Here is a 27,221-nt window from a genome sequence, read left to right on the forward strand (position 1 = left end):
CAGAGTAAAGTTTTCAAGAACCTAATTAACTTGGTGTTTAAAATCCATTTTTCAAAAGCAGATAAGCCACTAATACCTCAAAGCTTAACTGAAAGCCCAGGGGACTTGGCAGATCCCTTTCACCCTGTTCCAGCATTGATCCAGAGACTGATACTGAGACTGATTTAGAGTCAGTGAGGGATGTCCTTTGGGACACGGAGACTGTACAGCACAGAGGAAGGATTGCTGTACACTTGACTCCTTTAAAGTACTTTTTCATTAAAAGGTTTCAGTACACAACTGGTTTATTGAATCACTCTATTTTCTCCTGATTTTTTTCTCCTCCCTTGTTTAAAGCAAATGAAACAGTTAAAAAAACAACTTCCCTGCTGACCAGAGATCTTCTGATATCCAAATGAACAGGAAACACATTGACACATTTCACAGTGGCATGAGGAAAAGCAAACATCGAGAAGTAGGCCAGATAGAACAGCAGCCCTTACCTGCACTGCTGGGCTACTTCATACAACACCTACAGAGACAAAATCCCTGCACGTTCTGCCACACTGCTTAATGCCCCATCCCCAAACCTCTGGGAATGGTAGTAGAGCTTGGTAATAAATACTCAAGGGATGCACCCAAGGAAATCAAGCCATGAGGAAGATTTGAACCAGTCCTGAGAGCTTCTTGGGAGCTGAAATGTGAGTGGGACTGGATGCAAAAGGCTGGAATTTCAAAAAGATGCAGGTGGCAAGAGACACCACCCAGCACCTACTGATATCTTTAAAACTGCTTGAGCTGTTTAGAACTTCATATCTGAGAGTGAAATTGCTGAAACTTCTGCTCCACCATCAGCTTAGGCAAAAGTCAGGATAAAGAATGACACTATTGTACTGTGCAAAGTATCATGGCTCGATCTGCTTGGTACACAAAGGGAATGAGCTGAACAAGTTCCATTCTTCCATGACAACAGCACTAGATACTCCTTTGAATAATGCTCAAAAACTCAGAGGAGCACACCATTTTCCATCTCTTTCAGGGTAGTCCTACAGAAAGACAGTGCTCTCTGCTACCTGGTCTTTATGCAGCAGCAAACAAAGCAAAGCAAGGCTTGGCCAGTCCTGGCTCTTCTGAATTAATCAGTCTGTTTACAGAGTGTTAGTCATAGAGCCAACACCTTCACAGGTCAGCACCTCCTTGGGAAGGTTCACTTGTACTCCACCTAGCTTTACAAAAAGACAAGGAGATGGCTCCAGAACAACAAATGTGGTTTTGATAATCCAGCACTAATTACATATAGAAGCTTCTGTTCCAATAAGGCCCTTTACTCACTTAGCAAATGCAGACTAAGAGTAATTAAAACATTAGCTTTTTTTCTGAATCATTTAATGGCCTGTTGGACTGTCTGGCCTCCCTGATTGCATTGTCTGTGGAACAGGCACAATATGCAACAGGAGGAATGAGCTAAAAGGCTTAATGCAAAGATTTTGATCTATGTGATCATCGTGGAGAGTGTAGGAAAGCAACTCAGGTACTGATATTTGAGATGGAGGATAAGAGTAAGACCAAAGAGAAATAGAAATTACAAAGTACCAGGGAACAACAGATGCCTGTACTGAAAAAGCTACACTAGCAAAGAAGAAGGAAAAGCAGCAATAAGCATCTTGATCTGAGTAATTCCTAATTTAAGATTACAGAGACCCCCTGACATTTGAGTTGAACACTTGGTAAAGGTTGGCTGATTTTTTTAGTTAGAAATACTAGTCTAGAGATCTGGAGTGCAAAAAGTACCCAAGAAAAGACACTTTTGGTAACTTAAAGTCATGACACAACTGCTTGCCAGTGGTTTAAATCTGCAGATGAACTACTGGTTAGACATTCTTTTCAAGGGTGGCCACCAGAAGAGACTCCCATGGCAGGAATGTAACCCAATAGTAGAGACGACCTTATAGTTTGAAGCACCCCCATTTAGATCAAATTTTAGCATCTAAACAAGTATAAGAATCCAGAAAAGGTCCCAGTAAGTTTTATAGTGGTTTTAAAAGACAAAAATGTCTGCTGCACAATTAAGGAATGATCACACACATTTTATTTTCAGCTTGTTGGATTCACCTGATCAATAGCTCTGTCGCTTTCTCCTTGCAGAGAAAGTCACATTTAATTCTTCCAGAAAAGTGTTGAAATGAAAATAGAAAAAGATCAACTCTACTCAGTATCTGGTGGTTCCAAGCTCAGCACAGCCACAAGAACTGAATTCCAAGTTCACTTTGTCACAGCTCAATTCCATTACAGTGGAAACAAGGTAGCATTCAGAAGGTAAATGAGAGGAGATCTGATCAAAACCCTGTTCACAAAGTCGCATTGTGAATTTCAGCTGACTTTTTCTGCTCTTTACGGGCCTGTTCACAGACAATTCCTCTCTGAATAACAGCAAGAGTAGTTAAAATCTCTTTACCCTGAGAGACGTGCCAGTGTTCAACAAAAGAGTCCCTCTCAACATTTTTGATGCTGTTTACTTGAATTTCCTGGAAGTTTTTAAACTGAAAAGTCAAGCTTGGATATCCCTGCTTTGAGTAAAAGCACAGAAGTACAAAAGCAGTGCAGGCTCTACTGTAAGAGGCAACTTTTGCTCCCAAATCTCAGGACCAAAGATCCATCAGGAAAGTGAATTGGCTGAGTTGAGAGACAAGAACTGCTCTGTGCATGCCCAGCCTTTGCTCCCACAAACACAAACTTCTCTTTCTAATCTGCTCAAGAGTCAAGGAGCACCCAAGGGGCTCCACTGCTCCATAAGGCACCAAGAGAATCACGAGGTGCTGCTGTGTTCACCCCAAAAAGAGGGACACAAACCCCATGGAATTACCAACACTGGTGCAGGTCACACGTGGGGTGGAATCTACCCCTGAGCTGCTTTGGATTTCTGGAGTACCCAGCAACCTGGCATAACAAACACTGAGCCATCCAAAGCAAATGTTCAGGGAAACTCTATATCCTACACTTGCTGGAATATCCCTATGGTAAACTCAACACTACTTTTTCTGGAACTGTCAATACCACTGGGCCTGCCAAAAACTTTAGTCACCTCCAAGTTATACCCCTTGTCTAGCCCCCACAAAAGAATGACTAAAACTTTCAATGTGTAGCACTATCTCAAAATTAATCTGGTGAAAATTACAGAAATAAGAGAATTCTCCCTTTTTAAAATGAAGTACCCCTACTTGCTGGTTTTAATGCAAGTTTGTAATTTCCACAACCATCACAGCTCATTATTAAAAAAATATATAATTTTTATATTCCTTAAGGGAAACTTGACTCTATATACTTGTGACACTAGCACAGCAAAATTATTGGGATTTCTGTGTACTACAACACTTCCTGATTTTGTTTGTTCTGGAACACTTCCTGCCTATGCACCTGTAAAAACAAGATAGGATCAGGTATAATCATCTCATACCTACAGCGAAATCAATTTTAAGCCAAACTCTATTCTGGTAGTTTTTTAGACAACTGTAAAAAAAAAAAAAATCCATAAATATGAATTTTTCTGTGAAGAGGGACAAAATCACTGCTGTTTCACTGAAATAAGGGGTTTTTTGTTTGATCTGGTTGGTAAGTTTGGAGTTTGTTTTTCTACCTGTTAGATCTGAAGCTTCTGTTTTCCAGAAGGTTTTTAGCAACGGCTGTGGGGAACATCCTTGGAGTTAATAACACATCCCCCAGAACGTGCTGTTCAGAAAAAGCAGAGATTTGCCTCAAGATAAAGCAGAGAAATAATCTGTCAACTCCTATGGCTGTACTAGGAATATTCCTGAGATAAATGACCACTAGCAACACTAAGAATGGCAGAGTTTTCCTTGATTCTAGCTTGCAGACAAGGAGATAGTTCTCCTCAGCTCAGAAAGCAGCTTCCCAGCTAATCTAGCCTGGAAGTCCTTCACTCAGCCATTGCTGGGTTAACAGTGGGGATAAAACAGCTGTACTTCCATTTCTGGAAAATACAATTATAATGCATAAAATACCAGTGCTGAGTGTTTTGAGAAGTACAGGAAATTAAAAAGCAAACAAAACTAACCAACCCTAAATCTAACCATACCAACTCACTTAACAGTGGCTGTCAGTAGATGTGCTCCTCCATGCACAGTGGTTGTCACAACTGAATGTGATCTCTGGCTCAAGTTAATGAAGGACTTTCCTAAAATCTCCTGGTCCAAGAATTCAGCTGGAAGGAACAGTGAGAATCCTGCTCCTTCCAGACAAGTCAGGTGTTGTGGATCACTCTAAGCATCAAAATCTATCTGATCTCTCCACAAGCACAAAGGATAACCAAATATTATAAGAGGGAAATGCTTAATATCTGACATTTTCACAATTAGCAGGTAATTTACTCAGCCTGTTTGACTGTCCAGGAGGTCATGTTATGGATTGAATCATGGAACTGATAGTGATACCTGCATGGGGCTCCATCACCCTTCTGCTTTCTTTGTAAAGAATGTTTGACTGTTCAGGAGGCCATGCTATGGACTGAACCATGGAACTGATAGAGATACCTGCATGGGGCTCCATCACCCTTGTAAAGAACGCTCCAATTCCTTCTCCTTCCCACTGAGGGTGCAGAGCCATCACAGAGGAAAAGAAGCTGAAAATGCCTCTCCAAGCACTGCTGTGGAGTGCTCTGGGTCAGGAATCCAGGATCCCAACCCTCCAGTTCAGGAATGCTGCCCCACATGGCCAAAAGACCAGCGCTGACCGAGCCAAAAGAACTTCTTTCCTCATGAATTCCCAAACCCTGCTAATCCAGAAAGTCAGGGGGGAAAGGGATACAAATGGAAACATGAAAGGACGTTCCTCTTCCTTCCCTAAAAGGGCAGAACTTAAAAGCTGGAAGCTTATTTTTTTAAATTGTTTGCTTAATGCTTAATAGCCAGTTTGCATTGCACTGGTGTTACAACTGCTCTTTGTTTACTGAAATGTGATGGCCACATAATAAACCCAGTTTTATTGTCACTTCCAGCCTGCTTCTGTGAGGGGGTGGGGAAAGGACTCCAGTGTAGCCTCCACAGCTCATCCAGAGCTTTAGCCCAGACCAGGACAAAACTAAGGGAGCTGGAACAGCCAATACTGGGAACTGGGCTGAAATCATCAGAACTATCAACACAGGATGAGACACATCAGGAAAAGAAACGAGACAGAAGGGGAGAGGAGAAAGCTCATAACATAATGAGATATTTATCTATAAAACACTGCCCACTTCAAAGCAGGAAGAGCTTTAACTCCTTGGTTTAAAAAAAAAAAAAAAAAAGCTTTTAATTAAAAGACCAGTCAAAGATTTTCCACAGTCAAGCAGCCTCAAAGAAACTATGTGTGGAGGAGGCTGAGAGTAATTCTTAACATGATTAGTCCATTCTTCAAACTCAACAAGGTTTTATGAAAGCATTTCTCAAGATCTAGAAGATAAGGATTGTGGAAATATCCTCAGCCCCTCAAAGAGGGGCTCTTCCCTTCTGACACCTCCATCCTGATCAGCTTTTGCTCTGGAAAAGCCTGGAAAAACATGTTCAGAGCTGTGCCTCCCACTTCGTGGCAAAATAGATTGTAATCCTAGGACCCAAGGCTTTGGGTTAAGCAAAGTTACTGCCATGGACTTCAGGAGGCCTGACTTGAAGTATTTCTGTGCATTGCTCTCATCAGCTAGCACAGAGCCTTCCATTAGACAAAGGTTTAAAAGCCTTTGAAGGTTTAAATGAATTGCACCACTTCTCTGGAACACTCCTTCCATTCAAGGCATGTTTCCAGACTGGGATGGACTGTGACACCACCACCTTATCCCCTCCCAGCATTACAGCTGACACTACATGCTCTGGGGAACAAGACTTTGAACCACTTCCCTTTGGTCAAAGAATTTTTAAATGCTTTTTCTTTTCTGAAAAAACAAAAACAAACAAACAAAAAACCCAAACAAACAAAAAACCCAACAACAAAAAAACCAAACAAACCAGGATTTCGACAATTTAGCCTTAAATAAGAAAAATGCAACATTCTCTACAGGCTACAATTTAGCAACTATTTCATATTATTGCAGAGACAACACCAGGGCTATTGCACTCTGGAGGAGCTCTCCCAGCAGAGAATACCAGTCCTGGAATGACTCCTGTTCATGGAATCTCATCCCCTCTTACCAGCTGTTAATTATGACTAACGAACCTCATGCTGAGTTGGTTCTGTTCTGCACAAGCACAGGGAATTACCTCTGTTTTATTTCAGGAATCATAAGCATTTTTGTCTATGAGAGTAAGTATTCAGTTATACTTTTGAAGGTCTTTCCTGTATTGCAGAGAACTCAGCTCCTGCCAATTATCCACACCCTTGTGGAAACAATCCCTATAAAAGGGATTATACGAACATAATTATTTGGTATCACAAGGATTTCTACATCTTCAGTATAAACGCTGCAATGGCAAAATGCAGGAGACCTTCAGGGTGTGAAAAGTACAAAAGAATATCCTCCAGATGCAGGGAAGAAGCCACCTTTGTATTCTACATATTTCAGACTAATTAAACCAGATTTTTATCCTTAGTATAGGATGGGATTTCTTAATTCAGTTGGGGAAAGAAAGAAAAGTCATCCAACATAAGTAAAACGTGTCAGAGGATTAACTGCACCCTGCCCCTAAAGCCATTTTCATTCCATACAGTAACAAATATGATTTCATTGAAGTTGCTGGTAAAATTCTTACTTGCCTGAGTAGCAATGATTTTTAACACTTAGCACCAAAGCATCCATGAGGACTGGAATGTGAGAGGAACATAACTCTGCTCATGGGATATGGACACATTTGCTTTGCTCCTAACATTTTTCCTAAGCAACTGAATAAATTCCAACCAAGATACAAAACCTGGTAACAAATGGAAAAGATATGTCCCTGTTTCAGCCAACACATCCCTTACACATGCTCAGAACTGAACCATGCAAACTCATGTTAGCCCTGTGCTTTCCCAAGAGTGTATTTTTCCAGTGATGAATATAAAATTTGCCTGCAAGAACTTCAAATGTAAATTTTGCTGCTGATAAAAATATAGAGCTTGTTAGCTGTGTGCTCCAGAGCCTGATGAAAAGGGCAGGAAGCTGCAGCTCTGATGTAATTTATAGCCTGAGAGAACAGAGCCACGATCACAGAGCACACAAGGGCAGAGTGCTCTGCCTCAGAACATGCAATCCATACCTATTGATGCTTGTGGAAAAACATTTCATGAACTATAATAGATGGAACATTCCAAAGAGATCTGTGAACACATGCCTGCTTTGGATTACAGGAAGAAAAAAGTTGATGCATGGAAAATCTAACAGTGTCTATTACCATCATCAGAGATCTCAGTTTTAGATCGTCTTCAATCATCATGCTCAAATTGCTTGGAGATACAGAATGGAAAAGTAATAGAAAATAATGAAAATATCAAATATTTGTCCATCTTCCACTGTCAGTCCGTGAGAATCACAGAAAAATCAAATTAAGTTCTCCTCAAGCAACGCAGTACAAACAAAATCAGAGAAGTACTCTTGCCTCAGTTTTACAATCTCATGTAGTTTTAAAAGCTACATTCCCTGTGGAAATCAGATTTTATGAAGAGTAAATTAGTCAAATTGGGGAGGAATTGAAAAGAGAAAAAAATAAGACAGATTACTTTGCTTTGGAAGCACAGGACTGCTTCCAAATAAACTCCTCAGTACCTCCAGGGCTCTGGCAGCCCTCAGTGGGAAGACCAAGGGGCAATACATGCTCAGATTTCTTTGGCCAGCTTTACAACTTCAAGATCTTGAGGAGCCAAACATATCCCAAACAAAAAGAAGCAAACTTCTCTTTCTCCAAGGCCAGCATTATTCCCTTCTCCTTTCACCCTTTTCCCTCTTTCAAGCAGTTCAATGCTGGGTCAGAACCAACACAACCACAACCATCCCCTGGCTGTTTCCTTGTCACTCTGCAGCTGTCAAGCACTTCAACTAAACTAATGAAAAAATCATCAAGAAAATTAGCTTTTACATTTACTATCACATTAGATCCTGGTAGGATCTAACGTGATCCTGGAAGGTCCTAAAACACCACCAGCACTGGGGCAGAAGCACAATGCAGAACTCTGGACCCACAGGACAAGTCCTTGCTGACCAGCTCATTCAGCAGGATTCCCAGAAGCTCCCTCCTTTATCCAAAAATGGCTTTGTTTTGCTGATGGAAATTAATCTCACACAAAATGCATAAACCACATCCTGCTGCCTGCCATGCCCTAAAAGTTCTTCTTGTAAAAGCTGTCATCCTGCCCATGGAGAAAGCACTCCCACTCAGCACATCCTCCCAGCCAGGGCAGAAAACTGCTGGGAGGGCCCTGTAGTGGAGGAGAGCTTATTGATGATCTTTTCCACTCACTTAGCCTTCATCAGCCTTTCAACTTGGAATCAGGGGACCTCAGATTATCACTGAGCACTGCCTCAGATAATTCCTGAGGTAAGTTACTCACACTCATGACTAAATTCCTCTAGGAGGTCAGTCCGGACTGTGGCAGTGGCTGTTCCCGTGTCACTGGCCTGGCAGCAGAGGGGACACAGCCACTGACTGACGTGTTTGTCAGTCCTTCTGAAATTATTTCATCATGTCAGTCCTGTCAAGTCACCTCATGAGATCCATCAACAGAGCTGGCCTTCACTGGCCTTGGAAGAAAAGCTTAAGTCAAGTAAAAATTACTCTCCAGGGGAAAATAAAGTTCTTCAATACCAGTTTAATCAGCAGCGTGTTACTACTCTGAAAAATGAGAGCATTTGTAAACCCCCCATGCAAGAATGACTTGTGGGAGGAAGAGGTGACTAAGGAATTAAACTATCCAGTGGAGAGCAAATTGTGGTTTGTTGGCTCCACTGGGAACAAAAGGTCTATGGCTCTCTGCCCGAGCTCCAAGAGGACATGACTTGCAGTCGGTATTTCCATGAAAGCTGCTATGTGATTCATTAGCTTTGCTGGCCCCTCTCTCCTCCCTCCCTTCCCCCCACACCATCATTAAACTCATCTGGTCTCCTGAGCTCTTGCTTGGCAGAAATGGTGTTCTGACATCCAACAGAGTTAAAATGAATGGCTCCCATGTTTGGGAAAAAAAAAAAGAGGGAGACTAAAGAGAGCGCCCAGAAAAGATCTGACTACACACCCTGAAAACAAAGAACAGAAATAACAAGAACATGTATTTATACAAAAGCATTTATCTTGAAAGTCTCCTATGTTTTACACTGAAAAATCCTTCATTGAACTCAAATGAAGCCACCCCTGGGCCAGGACAAAACAGACATAAGAAAACAGATCAATACTGACTCAGTGCATGCACTGACACTTGATATTCTCATCCAAGCCATGTAAGCATGTTTTACAAATAAACACAATCCCAAAAAAAGCCTAACCCTTGGATAACCCCACCCGTCACCTTGTTCCAACAAGAGAAGTTAACATTTCCCATTCAAGCGATTCTTTCAGGGAAGTTTTTGTGGGTATTGAGTCATTTTTTCCCACCTCTTCCCAAAGATATTCATCATCCATCACCTGCAGATGTTTAGAGGATAAACAACTCCCCCATCACCGTGTCAACCAGTGTCAAAGAACATCAGTGCTCCTGTTCAGAAATAACAGGAGGCCTCCCTGTTTCCAAGGCAAACTATGTTTGAAAGGCTTTCTCTCAATAAATACCATGCACTGGATAATTCTGGATTCTTCCAACAGCTCCCAGGAAATGTTCCAGCTATTCCACAGGTGCTCTGGCCTCTGTTTGTATACACTGTTTCCTTTAGCTCAGGTGGCCAGTTTCAAAAGGAGAAAACTAATTCTGCTGACAAACTGCTGCAATATTCACTCGCCTTTCACATAATTTTCTGTACTACTTTATAGGTGTTTTCATTCTAAAACCTCCACTGGTTTTAAAAATATGAATATTCAGAGCACTGGGAAAACCAATGACTTGCAAGGAGCAGAGTTTTGGCAAAGAAGTGATGCAAACTTGGGTCACACACCACAAAGTTCTCACAAATTACTCTGAAAGTTGTTTAAAGAAAGTTTTTAATTAGAAGCTAGGAAAAGCCTATAGAACTTAATGTTATGACAAGTAATCCTCTCAAATCCTTGTCAGACACTCTTAGGAAGATGGAGATTAATTTGAGATGATACTGGGCTGTCAGAGCCTTGTCTTCTGTTCAAAACATTCTAATCAGACACCAGCAGTGGATTTTCTTTCCTGTCTTCTCCTCGCCACAGTCCCTTGCTCAGTCAGTCCCAGCTCTTTGATTCTCCTGCATTAATGTGTTAACTCACCTGCTCTGTTTGGAGGCAATAATTTCCTTCCTGTTCCTGGACAGCACTGAGCAGCCCACCTGACTTTACACTTAATAGGAAAACCCATTAAAGTACATAATACTCTCATAACTATATGAAAATAAATATTTTACTTGAAACGATAACCTACATCATAACAGGATCAGATTTTTAAAGGCTTCAGTGCCCACTGACACCAAGAGGAGGAACAAAGCTGCTCCCAGCACCCCAAAATGGTAAGTATGATGTCCAAAAAGTTTCCTAAGAAGACAGACAAGATGACTCTGAATGTCATGCTCAGGGAAATCATCAAATGGGTTGTCTGTCACTAAAGCTGGCTCATGAGCTAAATCAATAAAGCAACCCATTCCTGGGGTTTAGTCTGGTCATTCCAAACACAAGCTTACAAGTACCACAGTTGTTCAAGATGTTGGTGTTCCTGAATGAGAACTGAATTAAGTTCACTCAAGCAGAAACAGAACTCTGATACTACAACGTATCACATTCTGATGTGAGAAGCAGGTTTTTGCATCCTAACTGCCAAAAACACAAACTCTGAGCTCCAAAGCCATAGCTCTCACACACAATAAGGACTGTGCTGTCAGATTTTTTTCTTTTTTGTCAGCAGGAATGCTCCTGACTTTTTTTCATGGTTAAACACTGGAGTTTTGAACACATAGTTTAATACAAAACCCTGGTTTTCAGTCCTACTCATACCTTATGAACAGTGAGGACTTTCAAGCAAGACCTAGTACAGCCTATACTTAAAAATCGAGAATAGTTTAAAAACTGCTTAGGTGCAACACAAGTATAACTCTTTCCTCTTCAATAAAAAAATAAATCAAGAGAAAACAAAGGATGAAAGAGATTTTTCAAACCCACAAGGGGTCTGCACACTCATTTATCATCTGAGTTAACAGCAGTAAGCTGTTCAAAATGGCCCTGCAAAATCAGAGTCCGTCTGCTCCAACTGATCAGAAGTCAGCAGTGTGTCTCCCCGGGCCATTATCCAGCTCTCCCTTAGTTTATTCTCAGTACTACCCCTCCTAAATGACACTTTTAGCTCCAGCAAAACTTCGCTGGCTGGCAGTGGCCAGCGGATTTCAGGGGCCGGGGATGTAGGCAGTCACATTCTCCAGCCTAAAGTTTAACTTTCCCTTAGGGCAGCATTTCTTCTGGTGACTGGATACTGGCAGCTTTTGTGTTCTTCATTAGCCCGGTGATTAACATAGTGCTAGAGAGTTCTCACTACACCTCACTGCTGTTCCAGCACTCGCTGGCAGATCAGATCTGTTGTGAGATCCCCGAGCAGCAGTGCAGCCCTGGCTAACAATTCCAGAGATCAGGAACGTTTGTATTTGCTCTTAGAACAATACCTACATATCGACCCGAAGTCATAGAAACCCCTGCTCAAGCAATAACAACTTTAATGGGATTTTGTGAATGAAATTCCCATGGCAACAGCAAGAAACACAGTGCCAGGAAATACAACCGATTGTGGTTTTATGTGTGTTAGAGGGCTCTAAATTCGGAAAGAAACTGAGAAATAGGCAGTAGAAAATAGTGGACCTCAGGGTTTCCCCCCTCACTCAGCATTTGAGAAACAAGCAAAATAAATCAGAAGGCAACCGAAGCAGCACTACGGCATCAGGAACAAATTAGCAGCAGTGCTGGTGTACGGTGCAGACATTTGGCACACGGGGAATGCGATCTACCTGATACCAGCTCTCAGCTTTCTATGAAATCTGCTCCTGATTAACATGCAGAGCACTACACTTCTGAAAGGACAATGGTGGGAGACCTTCCACAAAGGCATCATTTTAAATTCTAAGGCCTGGAAAATTTCAGGCCTCAGGCCACGAACAATGGTGAAGGCTAACACAGCCAAGCTGCAGATCCTGACAAGTTCTATGTACATCACTGCATGGGCTTTGTAACTTTTTAGCTGCATCATGCAGACTATGCCAAGAAAAAGAAAAAAATCTGTCAGCGAGCAGGGTTCCTCCCTTGCACGCATTCTGCTCCAAAGGATTCCTTTCAGAAAAGCTCCCGTAAGGACCGCGCTGTGGTCTCAGGTACAGAACAGCAATAAAGCGCATTTACGAGGCGAACAGCAGCAGTGTCCCCAGCAGGTCTGAAGCCAGCAGCATTCGCTGTGACACAGCCCCGAGCCGCCTCAGCCCCCGAGAACAAAACGCCATCCCCGCGGTGCCGCCGCCCCGCCGCTCGCACACACCTTGCTCGTGCTCCTCCGCTCTGCCCGGCTGGTTGCCCATCTCTCCCCTGGCCGCCCGGCTGCTCCCGAGCTCCCTCAGGCCGCCGGTGCCCCGCTCATGCCCGGTGCCGGCGCGGAGCCGCCTCTGGCCGTGCCCGGCTCAGGCAGCCCCGGCGGGGAGCGGCAGGCAGCGCGTTCCGAGCTGCTGGCGGCCGAGCCGCGCTGCGGCCCCGCCGAGGCGGCTGCGGCGCCGCCTCCTCCCTCACATCCAGCCCCGCTCCCGGCCGGGCTGGGCGGCAGCGAGCGGGGCAGCGCCGGGGGACACCCAGCGGCCGCCGCGGGAGCTGCAGCTCCGGCCGGGCCGCGGGGTCGAGCGGCGCCGCTGGAGCCGCGGGCTCCGGGAGGGAGCGATGCTCCGGCACCGCCTCGAGCGGAGCCTCCCTGCCCTGGAGCGGCCGTGGCGGACAGGGGAGAAGAGCAGAGAACCCGGGCGGTACACCACGGTGTTTGTTAGCTAAACGCTGAAACGCGGCTGGGGGCGAAGGAGGGCAGAGGGACCCCCAGCAGGGACCTGAGCAGCCAAATGTCTCCAAAGCAAAGCCAACATTAATTTTTCCCCGGTTACACCACCCGAAGCACGCTTAGCATGGAGCAAACAGACCCTGCCCACAGATCTCACTACACTGCTGAGCACAGCACTGACATGTCTGGGCAAGGGCAGCTCCAAACCGTCACAAAAATGAGGGGACCCAATTTCAGAAATGCTCAGCATCTCGTGAAAACATAGATACCCAAGGGATGCTGAAATGGAGACTGGACTCCTCTGAAAACCTGAGTATGATTGTGAGCATGAGCCCTTTCTGCCAAGTCCCATCCATCAGATCTGTTCTGATATCCTCCGGGGCTATTCCTGGGTCAGCTGAGCATCCCCAGCTGCTCTCAGCCTCCACTGGTGCTGAGAACAGCACAGCAGGCTCACATCCCTATTACATTAAACAATATACAGCATTCAATGAATACCATTAAAATCCTTACCTCAATAAAGAGAAATCAATGTGGTGTTTTTTTCCTAAAAGTCTATTACAGTGATTTCCAAATTTCCCCTTATGCTAATAGAACGACAATCAAACCTGACAGCCACTAGCACATCTAGACCTGCAGCCACAAACTGAAGCAGATTTCACACCATATCTCTATCATCAATATTTTTGCCTGTGACTGGCACTGCAAGAGCAGCTGCATAGGCCAGGCCCACCCAGAGCCTCGCCAATAGCACATCTTCCCAAAAAAATCAAGATGCTCCACACTCATTGGAGCCCTGATGTACATGGGAAACAAAGATAGTGAATGACTCCAGTGATCAGTTTCTATTATGTGGATAATTAACAGAATCCTCTTGAGTCTCGGTTTCAACAAGAGGGTTAAAAACAAATTCAGAAAAAATAAACTAGCGTGTCTCCTAGGCTCAAAACAGCCTGAAAATAAAACATGAAGAATTTATCTAGTTGTGAATCCATTGCTTCAGATAAAGTATCTGGAGACCATTCAATACGATAGAGGCAGAATTTTGCTAATATTTCAGTACAATAGGATGAGTTCATTGTCAGTATTCAGCTCTCCATTGTTCTTCCTCTGACACTTTATAGATGAAGTGAAAAGTTTTCATACAGCTGTCTATATCTGGATGACATTAAACAACTCCTGCCTACTCCTGTCTCATGACATGTCAAACAAAACGCTTTGTTTAATGAATAAGCCATCAAAAAGGTATTAGTGACAGTACATTCTCTCTCTAAAAGTCATCTTATGATCTCTTGTACCTTAGTATGGGGGTACTCAGCCTGCCCTTTCCAAGGTACAGATGCAAACATCCTCCAGCTGCTGTTGAAATGTGTCTCCCACAGAGATTTTCTTCCATTATAGACTGAAGAGTGACTTCTGCTTTCCTTCAGCAGGACTCACCTGAGGGGCTGCATTAGCTGTGAGAGTCTGTTGGGCTGATAAATCCTGAAGCTGAGCATTTATTACTTCATCACCTGCTTTCTATTTCTGTAATCACAAAAGGGAATAGTGTAACAAGGTCCCAGTGCAGCATTGGTGCAAGCCTGGAGCAATTATAAAATGTAATCACTGACTCAGAGCAAACACCTGAAATCTGAGCACTGTAGAAGAGTCAGGACTGGAAAAACCAATCTGTTATTTTTGACAGTGGCAGTTAAGTCAGAACACTCTAACACCATGATAAGGAGAATGATGTCAGGCCAAAGACTTCTAAGCCCAGGTCCACAATGAAAGGTAAAGCACAAATTTTTAAATACAGCTACAGCCTGAGCAGAAGGTATAGATAAGAGATTACTGCTTATGGAGCTTGCAGCTCAAGCTGAGGAAAAAGGAGTAAGAGCAGCATGACATGGGGACCAGGTAACAAATCACAACAGATGCATGACTAAATCTTTAGGCAACTATTTGTTATCTGAACATATTACATTCCTTTCCCTTCCTCTTCAGTAATAAAGGTATAAAAATAAATTAATGCATTTCAGCTCTACAAAGCAGATTAGCTGGTCTCTTCCTAAGCATGAAGCTTGACTCATCCCCTTGCTCTTTGTTGAACTGCCAATAAAACTTCACAAACACTCCTTTCCTATAGAGTGAGAATGGGAATTAATTATTGAAGGTGTGATGTACATAATTCTTTCAACTCCCTAGTCAAATGACAGGACTTGCTTGCCAGGCATAACTTTCTTTGCATCCTACTCACAACACAGCAAATGAATGAATGTAATTTCTGTTTAAATTGCAATCCATGCTCATGAGAACGAGTGTGAAGATGCCACCAAATGTCAGATTTGCAGTGGCCAGGCAGCTGACAGTCTCTCCAGAAGGCTGAGGTCTAAAGGAGTTACAAATACTGAAGCTGGACTAAACTGAATGGGCCCTAAGTGTGGACATCATGAACACCAGCGTTCACACTATCACACTCTCCTCTTCCATTAATGCTGAAGATTTTATGAGCACCAAGTACATAAGTAGCAGGGAAAAGAAATCTTCAGAATCTGTGTATCATTCCCAGTAGTGGACCTCAAAGGATTAGGAATATAACATCTAGAGCTGAACCCCAGATGAACAAAAGCTTTTTTTAACCATACTAGAAACAAATTTTTTGTAGTGAAGCTACTTGGTGAGGTCACGGTTCATGGCACAGAACCACAGCCTTCCATGAGCCCATCTGAGATGGAGCTGTCAATCCCTCCCCTCTTGCTCTACAGTATTAAAATCTAATGTAAGCCAAAAGCTGCTGAAAAAAAACCCCAAAGAAACAGTGGAAAAAAATACTACAAGGAATGCCAAGCCCTCCCCTGATCTGCATACTTGTCGGACCAGGCCAGCTTTGCGTTCCTTTCCTTCTCCCTCCCATTCTTTAAGTGCAAACACAATGGCCCTCTGCCAAGGCGTTCTGGCTGCAATAGATTTAGACCCAGAGAATTTGTGTTAAGGATCATTTCTCTTCAAACCAGCTGAAGGAAAGCTGATAATTAACCCAGGGCAGGTAGTCAGAGCAGGGTTGTGTTGACTTTGCTGAACAACTTCAGTGAAGAAGCCTGGAAAGACACGAAAGCAAGCTGGGAGATCCTAGATTTGTGCTATTCCTGGGGCATCCAGGCATGCTCCCCTCTCTGTTTAGGTGTCCCTAGGAAGGCTTTTGGGATCACCACAGTTCCCTTACAGCTGTAATGAATCCTTCCTTGAGGAATACATGATACCTTGAGCCAATTAACTGTCAACAATTTAATGAGTTAAGTAATTGCAGCCTTCAAGAGTCAGCATTTCAGTATCCCTACCACACACTGAATCCTCTGAGCTGGCTCAGGTCCCAGAGGGGCTCATGTGTGCCAACAAAGTCATTCTCAGGGAAACACCCAGAGAAAAGGGTCTCTTTCACAGGTGGTTTTAACAAGAAGCTGAATGCAAAATCTCAGAATGTGTTAACAGAGATTCAGCACAGGAAATGTAAATTCTGCAGTAGATTAAGACAGCAAGAAAGCTTGAAAAAGGTACATTCTGCAGACGGCGTTGTCAGCAGAAGTTAATTCCTACTTGTTTAATAATGCAAGATGACTGCAGCCAGCCTGTGAATGCCTCTCAAAAAGCCTGTTATCCATAACAGGATCAGGTATCAGAAATCCTACCAGACAGCTTCTAAATGCATTGGTTTCACTACACTGCCAGTTATCAAAGAGGAAAATGATGCCTGGAGAACAGTCATGTGAAACAGCCCCCATTCCCAGCCATTCCAGGATGCACAACTGCCCATGGCTTACAGAGGGAAAGAACAAAGCTTCAAAGAACATGAAAAACAACAGAACAATAAATATAATACAAGAATATTTTCAGCAAAGCCATCAGCAATCAACAACTGTATTTGCAGGCTGTGCCAAGAAAAAAAAAATCCTTGTAAGAAGCAGTAAGATAAACTTAGAGGTAGCAGCCATAATCTAAATCTGCAATGCCAAATTTGATCTACCTCAAACCTTGAGCTTTCCCTTCAGAGGACAGTGGGTGAAATCTTCTAAACTGGTGCTGAAACTCAGTCTGACTACTTGACACCGGGGGAAATCACACACAGAGGAAACATTTTGCTAAGGAATGCCAGGGAGGTTCAGGTTTGTAGCAATATGTTAAACATCCTTGCAGATATTTATAGGTGTGTGTAGATGTCAATATGTATATCCAGCTGCATGTAGAGCTCTGGATGTAAATGAACACACTTCCACTGCTTTGCATGCTAAATTCCTGCAGCACTTCTTGCCAATTTGAATGACAGCCTGACAAAGCAATATCTTGAGTCTTCCTTTCCTTTTTATACCACTTTTGGAGCTAGAATCTCTTTGTAGGAAAGAATAATTATGCAAGAGCTGTGTCTTGTACCTGGAAGGGGGGGCAAAATGCAAATGGCTTTCAGGATGAGGTTTTGAAGCCTATTTAGAGCTCCTGGGAAAGCCCAGATGAGCTCAGCCATTTGGTTGCAGTGGAGCCTGGTGGAACAGAACATACTGATCTCATTAGTGTCCCTCACACTTGGCACTATCGTTCACAAGAAAAATGAGACAGTAACGAGCCTGAATGCAAAGTGCAGCAACCTCTCCCAAACCTATAGCAGTGCTTTGATGTGACAGATCACAAAAAGCAGGCACTGTCAGAAGCTGATGTATGGCAGAGTAAAAGGGCCCCAAGGTCAGAGAGCTGTCCTTCAATAGAAATCACTTTCCTTTTTCCTGCCCTAATTGGGGTGCATTAGCATCTTATGAACTGCTAAATTGTCAGATTTTTTTTTCCAAGGATTTTTTTCTTTTTTTAAAGAAAGCTGTTATTTAAAAGATACTTCCTTGAATTTTCTAACCATGGAGGAACAGCTTCTGGTCTGGATTATCTTCACATTAACCTAATTTTTTACCCCACATCAGAAAGTGGCAAACAGCAAGCAGAGAAGTTAGCTGAGAGAAGACAGCAAATTTGAAAGAGTCCATATATAATTACCAAATAGCAATCTGAAAATGACAATTCTATGAACATACAGGAAGCTCTGAAATCTGTAGCCTGGCACATTTTCAATTCTGCTGGGAAAGAAGCATATCTAATGAGTGCTATGTGCAATAAAACCACACACCAGTCTCCCCTCTGGAATCAGCCACAGGTGAACAAGTCTCACCAGTGATATTCAAGCTTTCCCAGCACTAACACCAGAGCTGGCAGGGACCAGTTGGCCTCATTTAGTTAAAGCCTTTCTTTTCTGAATACCAGCACTATCTACACAGAAAAGCTGCAAGCAGCTGTTTCAGAGAGAAATCAAGACTTTTCTTTTCACACAAACTACATGAAAAAACCATGATGGACAACTGGAGTAATGGTATGTGCTCTACCAGCACTAGGAAGGAATTGGAAGATACACAGGTATCATATTTAGTCACTGGGACATTAACCCTGATTATTGGGCAGGAATGTGAATGACAAATCACAGAAAAACTCATCAAAACAGAGCCCCTCCTTACTGAAGACTGTTCAACCCAAACTGTGCCACAACAGAATATAAGCCTCAGGCCCTTCTAAAGTTTTCCCTGATTGTGCCAAATCTCTTGGTATTTTTGTTCCCCTATATAATTTGCTGGGTTTATTACAACAGCCTGTGTTGCAGAGCAGCTTCATTTCCAATGCTGGCAATGTTCCATTCTGGGATTAGCAGCTTTTGTCCAGGTAACCTGCAGAGTTCAGAGCCTCGACACGAGATGCTGAGGAGATAATTGAAACTCTTAATATCCTTGAGCTTCCCTCCTCTGTGCTCCTGGATTGGCACCATCTCCAGCCTTGGATGTGGATCAACTCAGCAGGAACACACAGAAAGCAACAGGTTTTTGTTACTTTGGCTGAAAATTCAGGCCAAGTATTGACTTTCTCATTTTATGCATAATAATGAATGGTAATTTCTGATGGAGCAGGGGGTGGCACAGCAGGCCACTCCTCACAGTCCTGCTGGCATCTTGGCTTCTCCCAGCCTCCAAAGATGCAGCACCTGTCTCCTGCTTTGGCCTTTAGAGAGAACTTGAGCTTGTCAGTAAAACAACCAGAATTTCTATAAATGCTAAGTAGGTGACAATAGCATTGTTATTAACAGTTTCCTGTTGTTTTTGAGGCAAATCACGTCCAGCCTTTATTTAGCTATAAAAAACAAGCTGATGAAGCAGCCTGAGAAAAAGTACAGCTATCTCTTAATTACATTTCAGGGATAACTGATACCTCATATTGGAGCCGGCAGCACTTGATATAAAAATCAATATATTTGTGAGAAATGGGAATGGCTGGAATAGTCTCAATGCTTTTGGATGATGTGTGACTGGACTGTGCCATGCCCACATCCTGCTTCTCTCTCCTTTCTGATGTCCAGACTCTCTTTGGTTCCTGTCCAACCTGACAGATAATAGCAGCTGCCACTGAAATCACATCAAAGCAACACAGGAACATGATTAAACCAGACAGCCTACAGGAAAGTTCTCAGAAAGTGCCTGAATTGGGAGTTTGTATGGACTGAATGGCAGAATTCAGAACAAGGATTTGGAATGACTTCCAGGCTCCATTGAGAAAGTAATATCATTTGCCTGAACCTCAAATTTTCCATTTGCATACCAGTCCTGCCATGCAATGCTCTTCCTCAGAGGTATATGATCACATAAGAAGCTTTGAAATTCTCTGTGAAATTGCATTTTTAAAGGTTATTTGGCTTGCAGACCTCAAAGGAGCAGAATCTGAAGTCATTGATTTCCTACAATCCTGAACCTTAGGGGAAGAGTCCTAGTTTCTCATGAATACACAAACTTCTCTATTTATACATTTTACAATCATTTCTTTGCTATATGGCTTCATAGACTGGATGGCTTTATAAGTTCACACAATAAAATCAATGTTTTCCAAGATCAGTGAACTCTTCCTCATGTTTTACAATTTTCCAGCTCTTTTCATCCACTGAGACATTAAAAACAATGCCAGAGTTCCGTAGGCTTGGTTTTAACAAACCCAAACAGCCACTTCAGGACAGCACATGGGAAGACATCACACTGTGGATAAGGAAGCTGAATACAAGACATTTATTTCTCCCTGTGCGTCATTTCCCACTGCCTGGGATTTCAAAACTGCCAAGGAGTTACAAAACCAAACAGCACAGCTCAGAACTTCCAGCCAGAATCAGTCTCCAGCTCAACTCCACTTGCCAAGGATGGATACATGGGCTTGGCCTCATCCCCCTTTAAGCTGTTTATGATTTACTGTGTCAGCTCCCAACAGGGCAGGCAGGGGTAGTTCCATCTATAAAAGGCTGGAATAAATAAACTCCACCAAGGGTCCACCAGCATAGAAACAACCCTATTTAAACAACCAATCTTTGAGGTCAATTATTTATCACCTGCAGAATTTGGAACACGTCTTACTGCTCAAGGTCAACACACAAATGGTGGACAGTCACACCCAAAGAGGAAAGAAACCTAAGCTTATTTCCATACCTTTTTCCCTTTAAATTCTCTCACACAGGACTATTATACCAAGTGTGTACCACCAGAGTGTGGCTGGAGATCATAGAATATAATTTCAGTAAAATACTCAAACCACTCGAGTAACAGACAAAAAAAAAAGCCCAAACAAGGGGGAGTCATAATGCCTGCAGTCAAGACATGAAAAGAAAACACAGAACAGATGAAGGCCATCAAAGAAACAAAAGAGTGATTTCAGAAAAAATTTCTAGATTTACACATTTGGCTACGTACATAAACATCTGCATTTCCCAGCTACTGGAATGCTCTCACTTGGATTAGCACCACAGTCAGCTTTGCATCTTGATCACAATCAGACCATTTGGATGCCATTGCAATAAAATACAGCAGCTGAAAACGTTCTCTCCTTTCCCACTTATGTTCCCTAGAACATGCTGTGCCCTCTGTCATGCTCACTGTTAGTTCTCTTAGCAACAATACACCATTTTGGTGGGACTATTGGTATGGTTTTATTCAGTGTGACAAAGCTGTAACCTTGCTCAGTAAGATCAAGCACCTTCCAGTGGCCCTGACAATGACACCTTCTCAAGAATACAGCTGGATTTTCAAACACCCTTTTGGATTATGGAACCAGTGTAAAAACAGACATGCAAGACACTGTATACACACTAAAAACAGTCCCTGAAAGAGCTGGGACAGTTCTCTCTAGGTTAAAAACCATTTTAGAGGGGTAGCACATACATTCTAAGTGTTTATCTATACATTTGTTCTCTTTTCATTTAGCATTAATATTCCAATTCATGCTTCTACAAATGCAGATGCAAAGCAATACATGAGCTTATATCCAATGATGTGATTTAAAGTGGCAAAGCAATACCAGATGTAACTTGACCTCCATAAACCATTTCAGCCTTTGTATTTAAAGTAGCCATCATCATAAATCTCCCTCCTCCAATCCCAGTTATTATAGCTGCATGCAGAAGAGGGCTCTCTATTCCATGCTTGTGCTTTGGTATCTGACAGACATATTCCATTCTGGACTCCCTGCAGTGCTGTTTCCCTGGCTGCATTCCCAGGATCCTGTGCTGCATCATCTGTACAGGTTTTCTTCTCCCTGCTTGGCTCCTCCCAAGCATCATGCCTCTTTATTGGCTTGTGAATCCCAAATTCCTTTGGATACAGCTAGTCACTATTAAATTTGAGGATTTACATACTGATTAACAGCAGGATTGGATCTGTCTTTGGGTTACTATGAAACATTCGTGCTGTTACAAGGCACATAATTTTCTCCCAAGGGTATGAAAAGTTTTTTATATTTTTTTTTAAACAGAAATCTCTCTCTGGTTAGTAACATTGTTCTGTCACACAGTCAAAACCTGCAGAGGCTGTGACAAATAGGGAGGTCATGGTCAAATTTAATAAGAGCTCACATTCCCTTGGAAATGCCACCAGGGAGCAGACAAAAGCAAGCATTTGCTGAGCTCCTGGGGGAAAGCAGAGCGTTTGCACCGAAGCCCTTGGTATGCAGATGGTGTCGCTGCCTTTCGAAACAGGCTTAGGTTCGAAACCGATGGGAACAAGCTGACGGGGCTGAGGCTGCTGGGGAGAGCGTGCCCCGGGCTAGCTCAGGAGCAGCACAGGCTGCACATGAGGCTGCCCAGGGCTGCCTCTTTGTTCTCACGCCTCTGCCGTGTCCCAGGAGCAGCGGGGAAACAGCTCTGCTCACTCAGTAGAGAGAGAAGAGTGAATGCTATTGATAAATGGGGGAAACGCCAGACAGCGAGCTCCCCGCTGCTGTCCTGCTCCAGAGACGGGGGCTGGGTCCCCGGCTGGGTCCACCCCGGCCCGGAGCCGCGGGTCACCGGCGCCACCGCCTGGCTGCTGGGGCTGCCCCGGCTCCTAAAACCGCCCAGCGCGTCCCTGGCTCGTGGGGTGCGGGATGCGAGGCACAGCGTCCTGTGACTGCCACACGGCTGTGCTGCAAGGGGGACAGGGGACACTGCTGGCACCTTGGCAAAGCGAGTGACACTCGGAGCACGGCTCACGGCATCTTTGTGCCTACCTGTGCTGGGCTTCAGCCGACTCTCAGCAAGCTCTGAAATGGCTCCTGCTGTGATTGTCTTCTTCAGCCTGGAGACTCCTGACGCTGCTGCTGGCCCAGGTTTGGTGAGCATGTCCTCGCTGCTCGCCCTCTTCAGCTGTGACATAGAGGGGGGAACAGGTCAGGACCCTGAATATTCCCATCAGTTAGTTCAAAATGCAAGATTCTTTGGGAAAACAATTAACATTCCATAAAGTAACCCCATGGGAATATTGCCTTGATAACTGGAGTACCTAATTAATGTATTTGTGTTCCATTCTAAGTTTTTGTGAAGTGGGTTAAGGGATAAAGCACTGTTCCAACAATGAAGAATGAAAATAGGAAACACTGCTCAAAAAGGCAAATAATTGAAAGGCAAGGAGAAAACAGTTTACAGGATGGTCTACTGGCACTCTGGCAACTTTTTGGGAAGGAATCTCTGGTGACACAAGTCTACTCTAAGTGCCTGCTCAAGAAACCCATGGAACACAAACACAAGGTAAGATTCAAAGAGAAACACTGAAATTATCTTGCTTCAGCAAGCAGAAGTTACAGTTTATCTCAGAACTTTGGTCAGCTGATTTTCCATTTGTGTGCCTCTAGTAACAGTCTCTAATTAATTTCAGGAAAAATAGTTTAAGTATTTTAAGACCAAAGCTTTGGAGAGTCTCCCTGGAGCAGTAGTTTTCCTGTACTTTTAAGTTTGTGGGCACCTAAAGTGTTTTCTCAAATGAAACTCCACTTCCTTTGAAGTTGTCCAGGGCCACCAGGGGGTCCCTGAAGCACAGGCTGAACACCACGGCTGGGTTAAGAGAAAAGAGAGCACACAACAAGCACTGCCCCTATTTAGTAGTTCCTGAATGTGAAACATTTAAGCAAAATGAAATCTTTCAACTCTAATTCCTTCTCCCTTTCATCTCCTCCCCTGACTCAGAGTCTGTGGTTTCCTGGACCCTGTGAGCCCATAAGTTTCAACAGCTGAAGTGTTGATGGTGCTCCAGGATACCAAACAACGAACTTTTTCCTTCTGGCAGAGGTTTTGTCAGCTCACTCTTAGGAGGAGAATGGAACAACCTGACTTTCTGACCTTCAGAGAGTTCTGCAGTCTCTCTGAAGTAATTTCTTCAATGTGTTCTTTCCTATAGCAGCAACTTTACTCTCTTTCTACTCCCTTTCTTCAAGGAAGCCACTTTGATGATTTTGCATTTGCAGCTGGGTGACAATTTGAAGGCATTAGCTGTCATTAGGAAGAAATCTCTCCACAATTAACACTAAATTTAACAAATCAGTCACATCAGATTTTCCTGATTAGTGTCCTCAGTAGCATTCCTTCAGAGATGCTGCTTCAACCACACAGCACAACCTGCCTGGAGCACTGAAATACCCTATTGGTAAGTGCATCTAGGAGTCTGCACAGAAAAGTCAATAAATTAATACTTTCCTTGAAAAATTGTGACAATTAATGACGTTTTAATCAAGAGGAGATCTAAATACTGTACCCTGCTATGTACTGTTCATTAAACTTTATTATGGGAAAGTTACAACCTTGGTCTGGATTTGGATGGCCAGGTTATTTCTGTTTGCTGGCTGCAAGGGTGCAGATGCAGCAGCATTTCAGGTGTATTACTCCATTTTCTTAAAAACATTACTTGGATAGAATTTTGTGTTATTTTTAAAATATATCTGTATAAAAAAAATAGGATTCATAAAATGCATTTGTTATATTGCAATGTCTTCTGTTAAGATATTTTGCCTTGAAGGGAGAGGCACAGGTTTTTAGGCATGCTGGAAATTCATTAATAAATCTCTTTGAATTTCTTTACATGTGTAACTATCAGCTGAACTAAGAATTTGCCATTTGTTTTCCTCCATCTTCAAAGTTTAGGCAATTCCCTCACACACAGTGTACAGACTCAGTACATGCAAAATACTTTGAGAAATGTGTATTAATCTAATAGACAACAAAACATAAATCTCCCTACACTTAATACAGTGGATGCAGTAGTTTGAGGACTAAACAAAGCTTTAACCTGGAACAGGACTGGAATGCTTGAACAGTCTCCAAGGATTAGTACCTTGCTGAGCCGGGATTCAAAGGCAAGGGAAGTGGAGGATTTGGATGTCTTCATTCCTGTGGAGGTGGTGGAAAGAGGTTTTCCTCTGTCAACCCCATGGCTCCCTTGCTTTGCTATTGCACTCCAAGGCCTGGCACTACTCTTCATTTTCTTCCCAAGTAATTCAGTCTACAGACTCTAAAAAAAAAAAAAGTTTATATGTGTTTATGCACTCATACAAAAATATAACTTAACTTTATGTGACCTGAAAGGCAAGACAGATATCTGGCATGAGTTTAAAGGGCTGAAAAGGCCATGCTAAACAGAAAGGCAGGAGAGATCTGGCATGAGTTTAAAGGGCTGAAAAGGCCATGCTAAACTTGATCCTCTCTCTCACAAACAACACTGAGCCCAGAGAAAACTTCAGAGAAGGCCACAGCCACTTTTCATACCAACAACAGAAAGAACATTAACTTTTTTGGGGATGGTTTAAGTCCCAAAACCTCTCTCAGGCACAGCAGAACACCTGTGAATACTGAAGCACAATGAAAGAGTAACTGAGAACATTGAAGCCCACAGCAATTTAAAGCAACTTTGAGATAAAAGAAAAATTACTTATTTTACCATTAGATCCAGCATCTTCCACTGAAATAACACTCACTTTTAGAAAGTCACATGAGAAGCAAGTTTCCTCAGATGGGTGGAAAATATATCTTTAACTTATCAGAGTCTTCTAGAGGACCAGCAGTTGATGTTGCCACAAGTGATAAAAAGATGTTCCACAATACCAAGACTCACAAAACATAGTAAAAAAAAAAAAAAAAACAAAATCAACTGTCTTGCAAACCAATATCCAGATCCACTATTCCTCAGAGAAAAGCTTATGCAAGAGAGAAATCCTGCCAGGAACCAGCAACCACAAAACATAGTAAAAAAAAAAATTCAAAATCAACTGTCTTGCAAACCAATATCCAGATCCACTATTCCTCAGAGAAAAGCTTATGCAAGAGAGAAATCCTGCCAGGAACCAGCAAACAGACGTGATTTCCTTTTTCTGGACGTAGCTGAAGACATTTCAGCTGCCAGCAGGAACAACCAGCCTGTTTCCCTCAGCAGGCTGACAGCTGCCAGTTAAACAGCTCCCTCCACTCCTGGAGATCTAAACCCATACATTTTCACCAGCCATTGCCCAATCCACACCATTAGCACAATAAAAGAATTATTTGAATATTTTTTCCAAGTCTCACCAGCCTGCTGGACTGGGAATGTGAGGGAGGTGAGGAGGTCTGATATCTCCTGTCCTCCCCCACTTCATATGAAGAATATTTTTCTTCATTTTCCAAAATAGATACAGGAGGTAGCTGTGGCTCAGCCTTGTGTAGGCAGAGGGTAACTTGTCTGTTGAACAGGTAACCAGAATATCCACAGGCACAGGATGGAATGCTGAAAATTCACTAATAAATCTCTGAATTTCTTTACATGTGTAACTATCAGCTAAATGAAGAATTTGTCATTTGTTTTTCTTCATCTTCAAAGTTTAGGCAATTCCCTCACCCACAGAGTGCCCAGTGCCTGGCAATGTGCCCAGAGGACAAGTGAGCTTGGACAGCAACACTTTGACAGAGACACTGAAGCAATTTATTCCTGCCTGAGTCAGGAGGGGCTCTGGTCACATTTTACATCTCATAATTTGCTTTGTAGCTGATTTCACATTCATGAACGAGAGCATTCACTGAACTGCCAGGACACAGCTCTGTCTGGGGCCAAGGTGGGTTTGACAGTGACAGCCCCTTGCAGGTGCCACCTCAGTCTGTGCAGGGAGTGCTTCTGCACGGAGGTGAAGGCAATGTCAAGTGCTCAGCTGCTGTTCCACAGAGAACAAAGCCAGCAAGTGACATTCCCTCTATTTGTCCTTGGTGCCTCTTGCAGGGGGGGCTGTCTGCTCTCTCCACAGCAGTTCCCTATCAGCTCCTAAATAAAGGAATTAAAAGTTAGTAGTTGTTACTAAGTATAGGCATTACCCCATTAAAATTCTTAACACATCCAGTGAGGAGCCATCCACTGATCTCATTAAGAGCCTTTGGTGATGATTATGCTGATCACTGTTTTAAAGCCCTGACAGATATGTAAACTATATTACAATAGATGATATTACTTAGCATTCCTACAGCTCATGATCCACCTTAGCAAGCTTTGGTGCTTACAATATTTAAAAACCTATCTTTTAACAGGCTCTTAATCCTTTTAATGGGCTTTTAACATTCACTGTATTTATATGGGTGAACAGGCAACTACACATGCAAGCTCTCTTGCTGATTAGATCTCCAAATTATGCAGATTTTGTTTTTTTGCAGATCCAGTGGTTGCACATACACTGCTTTATTATATCCTCTGGTTTTCTTCATAACTGTACCTCATATTTTCCTGCCTTAAGCTCTACAGATGCTTTCTTGATATCCAAAGGAATTTAATTTTGAGTCATCCATGACATTTTCAAGTTGCAGTGGAGTGATATGCTCATTA

The 27,221-nt window shown here is 42.9% G+C and overlaps 1 protein-coding gene across 5 annotated transcripts in view; it reads right to left on the bottom strand.

The window, feature by feature from the left end:
* The window catches only part of SPECC1 (sperm antigen with calponin homology and coiled-coil domains 1), an 86,021-nt gene that overhangs the window by 41,433 nt on the left and 17,367 nt on the right, over positions 1-27,221 (bottom strand). For 2 of the 5 annotated variants that reach the window (XM_041423183.1, XM_041423188.1), the window contains exons 1-3: positions 25,360-25,427; positions 24,720-24,896; positions 22,627-22,762 (exon numbers count right to left, since the gene is read on the bottom strand). In XM_041423183.1, the coding sequence (XP_041279117.1) occupies positions 22,627-22,762; positions 24,720-24,866 (283 nt within the window). In that variant the 5' untranslated portion in view covers positions 24,867-24,896; positions 25,360-25,427. Of the gene's footprint in view, positions 1-12,549; positions 12,772-22,626; positions 22,763-24,719; positions 24,897-25,359; positions 25,428-27,221 lie in introns of those variants that run through there. The other 3 variants (XM_041423186.1, XM_041423185.1, XM_041423187.1) reach the window with 2 other exon arrangements.

The sequence above is a fragment of the Onychostruthus taczanowskii genome, unplaced genomic scaffold, assembly GCF_017590055.1.
Source record: "Onychostruthus taczanowskii isolate IOZ18803 unplaced genomic scaffold, ASM1759005v1 scaffold75, whole genome shotgun sequence".
NCBI classification, from domain to species: domain Eukaryota; kingdom Metazoa; phylum Chordata; class Aves; order Passeriformes; family Passeridae; genus Onychostruthus; species Onychostruthus taczanowskii.